This window comes from Helicoverpa zea, chromosome 12, assembly GCF_022581195.2.
Source record: "Helicoverpa zea isolate HzStark_Cry1AcR chromosome 12, ilHelZeax1.1, whole genome shotgun sequence".
Classification (NCBI taxonomy): Eukaryota; Metazoa; Arthropoda; class Insecta; order Lepidoptera; family Noctuidae; genus Helicoverpa; species Helicoverpa zea.
Genome location: NC_061463.1, coordinates 4,305,964 through 4,315,119, shown reverse-complemented (window position 1 = coordinate 4,315,119; position 9,156 = coordinate 4,305,964). Strand labels below are relative to the sequence as shown.

Genomic DNA, 9,156 nt, shown 5'->3' with positions numbered 1-9,156 from the left:
TGTATCGAATTTCTATGACTTTAGTTTACAACCATTCGACCAATGGCATTTTTATGCTAAGATTATGGAAATAAATATTGCCATACATAGGTAAGTTCAAGGGTCTTTAAACATGAGCAATTGAGTTATGACTTCAAATAATTTCTCTTTTTAGCGTTCTGTTTCTTTTACAGCATAAAGGGATCTTTAACTATGTCTATCCATTTTTTTAAGGGAGACTCAAATACAATAAAAAAAACTACCGAAAAATGATAAAATAACTATCGGCCACAAGAATAAGACATAGATTCATGAAAATTTGAAAAACATAGGTACCACCTATATTTCCACATAGGCATGTAGCAAGCACAAATAAGAAAACCTTCAACTGCTATATGTTCAAGCCGCGGGAATTCCTTCTAGCAATAGAGCAAAGAACTTTATATGCAATTCTTATCACTGTACGAAGTGGGCCTTCTCCATATTTTCATTTCGCATTGTCGCGCCGACCACCGAACTCAGGCGCAGGCGCTAAGCCAGTCTCAAACTTTCCGCGCCAACGTATACATGCGCGCACGCAACCAAAAGTGCGAATATTCCGAAAATACGATCTTTTTTGAATGAAAAAATGTGATTCGAAGTTTGAATTCATTTTGCTATCATAATTCGGTGATGGTGATAATGTATTTAAAAAAGAATTAGTGCTGTGTTTTTTTTTTTTGTTTTGTGATATATTGGATTTTGTATAGTTCAACATGAATATTGTATTGTGAGTAATTTTTTTATTTTATTTTTCTCGTTATACATAGGATTATTTTATAAAGAACACGTTTTGTAGATGTTATTAATTCTACTATTTTACGGATTTCAAAAAGGTCGACTTTTATTTATTTGACTGGTTTTTAGATAATCTCACTAATTTGATTTTATGGACTATAAAATTATAGTGTCCAATATTATCTTTACCTAATCTCGCCCACTTCTAATAAACAAGATATACTTTTTATTAATAAAATGTAGTTTTAGTATTCATAATACAGTCTATATAAATGTCTTCCTACAAGTAGGTACCATAGAAACAGATGGATAAAACACTAAGATAAACATGTGACACAGAATGTTACAATAAAAATATTTGCACATAGCTGTAAGTATCTACAATTTCATTACACAATAGTGTAGGACTTCCCGACGCCTTTTTAGGCAATTTAAATTGTTCGACTATCTCATATTGTTTACATTAAAACTTGTGTACAATCTGCATTTTAAAATAAACAAAAGAGTAGCGTTATCTTAATACTTCATAAATGTTCATTAATTCGATTGAGATAGGTAATTATTTATTACCTATATCCTATACATATATAATGTATACAATATATTATATATATATACAACATGTAACTTAATTAACGCACATCCTGAAATTAGTTTGTTCAGAATCGTTTACTGAATCGATTTATATCATTTTTAATATATGTATTTTTTTATCCCAAAAATAATTAAAACTACGGAAATTATTGTCATATTAACCCTGTGCAGTAAAAACAAATTCAAATAGACCTTAACTCAAAGTAATAAAACTTCGTGTATTGTCGGCTTTTTCCGTAGTTTCGTTATGTTGCGTCGAGTCGAGCGGCGCGCGACGCGATATTTGCGTGCGTAGTAGTATGACCAAAAAGTTCTCCAAGAATTGGTATAACTAATTTAGTAAATAACAATGCATATACATGTTAAATAAAAATTCAGTGTATGTATTATGATTATAACATAATATTCTAATTGGGGTGTTTGAGGGTGTGCGTTAATTACGTTACATGTTGTATATAATTTATATAGTTCTAGCTATTCCTTGCCGTTTCACCCAAGTAGCTTATTCCTATAGCAGGATAATACATTTGTCACAATAGTGATTTTTCAAATCAGTTCAGTAATTTTGGAGGTTAGGTTAGGTCAAATTCCTCTTCTAAATATTAGTTTAGAAGTCTCTATATCAGCTCTAAAATAGGTTCCATGTGTCATCCATTTATTTGCATCAGCAGTTTCAATACGACGCGGTTTATCTTTGTTCGAGTTTTTGTATTCCATACTTTGCTTCCATTAAGTTCAAGTTCAAAATACAATGTCAGTTTTTATTAGTCTGTCTGCATTTTGTATGTTTTTGTAATGCAACAAAGTTAAACAAACAAAAGAATATTAATTCTTCAAAAGCATTCATCATTCAATCAGCTGTATATTAAAAGTGTTGATAAAACTATTTACTCAAGATAATACGTTATTTAAGTATGCAACTACAGAGAATAAAAAAGCGCTTCCTGCTGTTTACAACGCTTTAGTATGGAATTACGCTGAGGTTAAAATTAATCTCCTCTTACGTTATAAAGAGGAAAGATTTGATTGTTTCTTTGTTTGCGAGACATGAATATGCTCCGAAACTACTGAACCGAATCGAAATATTATTTCACTGTTGGGTAGCTATGATATTCCCGAGTAACAACAAGTAACAAGTTACCGGCACGGATATTGAGCTCTCGGCGGAAGAGTGGGGATCGCTTTGCGCACTGTACACATAAGGCAATAAACCAATAAATCGCTTCTGAAGGTCAGGGCTCAATATCCGTGCCGATAACTATATTATGTTATATTTTATCCACGTATGGTAAGTAGTTCCCAGTCTTAATACCAGCGTATTGGATTGCCCTGGTAACAGCTCTGAGGAGGTCAGATAGGCAATCGCTCCTTGTAAAACACTGGCACTCAGCTGCATTCGGTTAGACAAGAAGCCGACCCCAACATAGTTTAGAAAAAGCTAGGCAGATGATGATGGGCAGTAGTTCCCAATGGACGCGGTTAAACCGCGGGAAAAGAGCTAGTAACATTATGAAAATATATACATACTAAATATAGCTACATAACTCCTTTATCGCTTAAATTCTAAGCCAGAGATAAAACTTGGTAGAAAACCTGACGTGTTGATGTTAAGATTAGAAATCCTGATTTTCTCAATGAATTATTCTTTACTATCTCCGTTCGCGTCTAGTACGCGATTTATTGACATAGATTTCAGGAAAAGATTTTTTTCGTAGCAAATTGAACCTTAAGACCGATAGATTTTAGCATTACTATAGAATTACGATACTGAACCTTCGTGTATCGATATACAATCTCTTATACTGAAATCTACATTAACTGAAATTTATTTATTTGGCCTGACTAAATCGAGTTAAAGATTTTGATTTACCTACATAGACTAGATTTTGATTCGTCTTAGTTCCTTACCTTCAAACCGACTTCTCACAAAGGAAATTGTTCTCACTCAATTCGACGCTTTCTTTTAATAATAAAGATAAGCAGCATCAATAAAATAATCCCTATATAATTATACAAATACGACTTATGGGTACCATTTAATCAAGGAATAATTGGTAGATGTATCTAATTTTGTTCTCCAAAAACAAAAAGCGATCGATTCAATTGTTTTTACATTACGAGTTGATTGGCCGACAAGTGACCTACTTTTTAACCCACAAAAAATCATGACACATCGTCACTCTTGAGCGAGACGCCAGGAACAAAAAACCGAGTTTCAATCAAGACTCAATGATATAATAATATGTAAAGAGAATATGCGAACGTTTTATTTAGCCATGATCATGACCGAATCGTAAATATAAATAAACACTATGAATGATTCCACTTCAGAAAAATAAAGCCGTTGAACGATCAATATGCCGACTTTTGTCTATTCCATTGATCTTCATCAATAAATGCTTTTTATTTTATTGAGATACTGAAATAACTATGCAGTAAAAAGTTTTGAGTATTTTTGCGACCGCCTAGCCACATTGGCTAGCCTATGTACTCATACATATTGCTCTCATGACCACGTGCAGTGGAAAAAAATGTGTCTGAAAACTTTCCTTATCTAAAGAAACCTGTCATTGACCTCAACATATTATTTTGAATGTTATATAACATTATCAAACACGAGAAGATTAGTAGTTGTATGTAAAAGGAACTACCATGATATGATGATCATGAAATCGAGACCCAACCATAAAGTGACGGCAGCAGGACCTATATATCCTTTTGTGTTAGTTCTTAGCCCTAATATTATGTTGTGTTTCGGTTCATAATCTGTAAGTATTGCAGCGATGCATAAAGTAACTTACGCAATTGTATTAATATTTCTGCCGACAAGTTAAGAGATAGTTGAGACCTAAAATTATTAGCAGTCATGAAAATGACCCTTCAGGCATTCTAAGTCCATGATCTAGATTTTTGTCATCATCATAAATGCACTCTCCACCCATGAAATCGTAGCTGACATTTCGATACAATTTATATTGTAACCATACCACTTATCCTTGACAATTCATTGATATCAGATGCCTATAAAAAGTGAAACAATTTCGCTGACTATTGAAGTGTCAATCATACGATATAAATGCATTACAAGATGAACAATTTGCATTGAATACTAATTATTATTCGCCAGTACAAAGCACAATTATAATATTTGCATAAAAATCATATTTTGAATACATTGTCATTTTAAGGACGTGTCTCGTGTAGTTACGATTACATTGGTAATTTTATATGAACTCGCAGGACGATAAACTTTTCCGATAAATTAAATGGCAAAGCTGATTTCTATGGTAATTCAGAAATGAAACACAATATATATAGTAACTTATAATACATATAGTCTTTTATAAAAATGCATTGTAATTGTACATCTTTTAGTAAAATGGCTGCTTTTTACGACTGATATAAATATTGCTACTGTAACTTTATATAAAAAATGCGTTTTAGATAAAACATGGTTACAATTTCAATATACTTAATATTTAAAGAACTAAGCTTGAAAAGAAAATCAGTAAAAAAAATATTATTTTTATCACACCCAATAATTAATCACGAAAACAAACCAAGCATATAATAAAATACGTATTACAACGTACTGACGTCAGAATTCTTCTTTTAAACACTTTTACACATAATTTTCGCGATACTTGCCAAATTTTGTAAGACCGCCAACATTAATGTATGTAAAAGCTAAAACTGTTTGTGTTACATTAAAATCTCGTGAAGTTACGTGACAACGTGCAATAGAGGGCTTAAAGTTGGGCCGGACACACGGGCTTGGAGGTCGATGAACTTTGTGCAACGATTTTATCTCGGGAAGATGATTCTGTATTTCTTAGTCATTGTTACAATTCGAATGTAGAATTGCACCTATTTTTAAAGTAACTTTATGTCTAAAAAAACGCCATTTATAAATGCACGTAAAAACAAAAAAAAACAGTTCATATTTTCCGGCTCCATAATCAAATTAGTTTGACAGTACCATAATATTGTATTGTCATCAGAACTACATACAGCAGGAAATTTAAATGATGCTGCTGTCCTTGAAAGATGGATTTTGTAACCTTAGATTCCATTACACTGTTACATACAGGTCGACCTAAAAAAAGCGTGTTAAAAATTTGTCAGTGAATTCCTTTAAATCCAAAATAGGCAGTTTCAGGACTTTATATTACCTAGTCTAGTCGTTCACGCAATTTTAAAGGACGTAAACTAAAAGCCGTTTAGGCTTTAAGTGTTTTCAAATCACCTTTCCCGACTTGAAAGACTCGTAAAATCCGAATCCAACTATTATGTTTTTGGGTACTGAATGTGAATAGCAGTCGTTTGTTTTGTATTCAATTGTTCCTTCTTGGGTGTAGTTACGTCATACGTATTACTATAGAAACTATAAGGAAGCCAGATGTTTAAATTTTCTTAGTACAAAATTAATTGCCATCCATTTATTAACTGCTTATTTAGTTAACAAAGAACTATGTGTTATTACTATATTTGCAAGCTTACAAGACTAAAATATCGGGTGTGTCGTTCATAATCACATTAAATGAAATGCGTTAATATACTGGTTAATATATGTCGATTAACACAAAGATAAAAGAAAAATACCTAAAAATAAAAAAATGTTTTTTTCAAACAAAGTAAATGGAATAAAAATGTGCAAAAATTAGAACACCATATAAAAGACAGTTATTACAAACAACTGAAATTCTCCCTTGAAAACTGACAGCTGTCAACTGATCAAAACATACGATACTCCTAACTTTATCTCTGCTTTACACATGATGTTGTAAATTATAAAAACGAAAAATGACTCCTGTGGTTAAACCACTGAATGGATTAGGTTATTTTTTTTACAATTCGCCATAGAATATCATAAAGTATATGCGATATGATTTAATGTGATTGTGAACGACACACCCGATATAACAACTGCCTACAGTGTAAAAATTGGTATAATACGGAAAGCAAGGAAAAAAGGTTATCAATAATTTTACATGCTCTTTGGAATAAAGAGACTAAATCAGTTTTCATACACATCATACAGGGAAACCCTCTAACAAATAGGTATACTGAGGAAAAACTGATAATGGGAAAACACGAGGAAAGCTGTTCTAGTTAATAAACTTCGTCACGTATATTTCTTGGGAATATTTAAATTATAGATGGTACATAATATGTAAAGAATTATGAAATCTTAGATTATAATTGGATAGTAAACCTAAACGACTAAGTCAGATGTATTATGATCAGGGGATCGGTTGGCGTAGATATTACTATAAGTGCATAATTACTAGCCAATAGATACCTAACTAATTGGGGTTCATTGATTCAATAAATTGCATTCTGAACATAATATCTGTTACTACTATTTTCCCGCGGTTACACTCGCGTGTCATCGGATAAAATTTCGCCTATAAGTAATACTCGTGAAGAGTGTAGTTTCCAAGTAAGGTTCAGTAGTTTCGGAGCCTTTGCTATTAGTATAAAGAGCATACTACACTAAGTAAGACAAGACTACAGTAAGAGAGAGAGTAAACTACACTAGCTTCCGCGTGTTCCGCACTTCTCAGATAAGAATGACCATGTGCAACTTGAACTCACACATGACGGATTTCGTAGGTACTGTTATATATAAAGCGGCAAAATATCAACAAATATATTGTTATCTGAATTACACGAGAAGATATAAATACCAAACAAATAAATTGGAATTATACTTTATCTCGTTATGACTACAAATTGAAACTGACAACATCAAAATAATGAAGTATGGACATTACCAACATTCTTACATAAAAAAATACATTCTGTTTATAAATTACTGCGATACTTGTTCGATATATTAACGAGTCTTTATTTTCCGATCTCACGGCTTGTTGAGATAATTTAATATCTACTTAACATTTGTGCTACAGAAATACCCGGCTGTTGAATACTTTTAGTATCAACATATGGGAATCCCGGAGTTTATAGTCGGGCACATTCTTGCAAATTATTGTGGATCTGATGACATGTATCTTTACTAGCAAAGATCTAAGTAGCTAAAATTGTATCAGCCCGGGATTGCTATCTCAAAATAGGTGATGATGGTGATGGTAAAGGAGTAGTGTGAATTGCACTATTTTAATCAACACCTAAATTTATTATGAAATTGTACTCTTGAGTCCAATTTCATAACTTTTAACCAACATTGAGCAAGCGTGGTGATGAACGGTCAATCCTTCTCCGTGAGAGAGGAGACCTGTGCCCAACAGTGGGACGATGAAACGGCTGATGATGAAGAACAAAATTGGACGAATTTTCTCGAAGAAAAAAATGCCAAAAACAGAGCACTAATAGAATATATACAGCAATAAAAAAAACCACTATTATACATCACATACCTATTACTTAAGTTCAAATGTTGGCGTTATTTTTCAGCATTGTGTCTCAAGTCTAGTTTTTCCCGTCCCAACGTAGATTTTCAATATCGCCCGTGTTGACACCTATGAATGTTACCTGTATGGAACGTGACTAAAACTCGGCGTCTGATGCCAATGTAAACCCTTGAGAAATTGGAACGACAATGTGAGATCTGATTCATTTTGACCCCGATCAACTATGTTATAAATCTAAGGCTGACTTTTTTTCTTTCTATAGATTTTTTTTTGCTTTAAATGTCTTGTAAAATATACATATATAAATCAAAGTTTTCGACAATGCTGTTGAATGTCAGCGCATAAAGTAAACGCCTTCGATTTTGATTTATCGTGCTCAGTTCAAACCAACTACAAAATAAATTGAAACCAGTTGTAACAATAGTTTAAGTACTAAAATGTCCACTAGATTTTACGCCCACTAAAACCTAACCTGTTTCGTTAGCAGACCTTCAAACGCACCTATAGTCATACGGAAGCTCGGAATATCCTCCAATGGGGTGTCCTTATTTTCGTATTTTTGCAAAACGCAACGCTGTGATTGGTTGATTTTCTGTATCCAAGTTAAGATGATTAAGCAGATCGTTTTTCAATATTTAAATCGATGGTAGGCACGCTCACAGCTGTCAATAAATTCAGATTGTGTGTAGTGTGAATTCAATAGAGTAATTTAACTTGCGTGCATTCTCGGAACTGTCATGTACTACACTTGAGTGCAATGAATTCGAGTTAGCCGGCAAAACTGTCATATCTGCTAAGTCATCATAACTAAGTGTAAAAATGATTTCAAGTCAAATGTTTGTTTTATTACTGCGAGTTTTATAGGTATAGTTCATTGATTCTGAAAAGTTGTTTTCAAAAATAGAAAAATCTACCAAAATTTCGGAGCAATACGTTTTCTTTTGTGGCTGAAAATCTTCACTTGTTTATCGTGATGCGCTAGAACAAATCCGCTTAGAAAAAAGTCGTAAAGATTTGCTTTTGAAAGTGTGAATCATTCGTCAGTAAAAGCTGCGTGCGTTGTCAATTAGAGCCCTATAAACACATTGTGAACAACAGTTAGACAACAGTGTTGTTATTTGTCATACAAAACCATTGATGTCTCAATTTTACTGCTAGACGGTGTATTCTTTATCTTTACTTTGTAAAGTTTTTGAGGACAAATATAGAAAGTTTCTTAGTTAATGATAGGCTTAATCTATACATATAATAAAATGATAGGAAAGTCAAAACTGTACATTGAATATTTTTTTTAAAGAATACTTGGGGGTGATCTATAATCGATTCTGAACCCAAATATGTAGTTTTTCGAATTTTTGTCTGTATGTCTGTTTGTCTGTATGTTTGTCCCGGATAAACTCAAAAAGTACTGCATGGATTTAAATCAAATTTT

General features: G+C 32.6%; 1 protein-coding gene across 4 annotated transcripts in view; it reads left to right on the top strand.

Annotated features, from left to right (window-relative positions):
* The first annotated feature begins 518 nt into the window (after positions 1-518).
* Positions 519-9,156, top strand: part of LOC124634994 (collagen alpha-1(XVIII) chain-like) — a 108,032-nt gene continuing 99,394 nt past the window's right edge. For all 4 annotated transcript variants that reach the window (XM_047170724.1, XM_047170722.1, XM_047170720.1 and 1 more), the window contains exon 1: positions 519-748. In XM_047170724.1, coding sequence (XP_047026680.1) covers positions 735-748 — 14 coding nt within the window. In that variant the 5' untranslated portion in view covers positions 519-734. The remainder of the gene's footprint in view (positions 749-9,156) is intronic.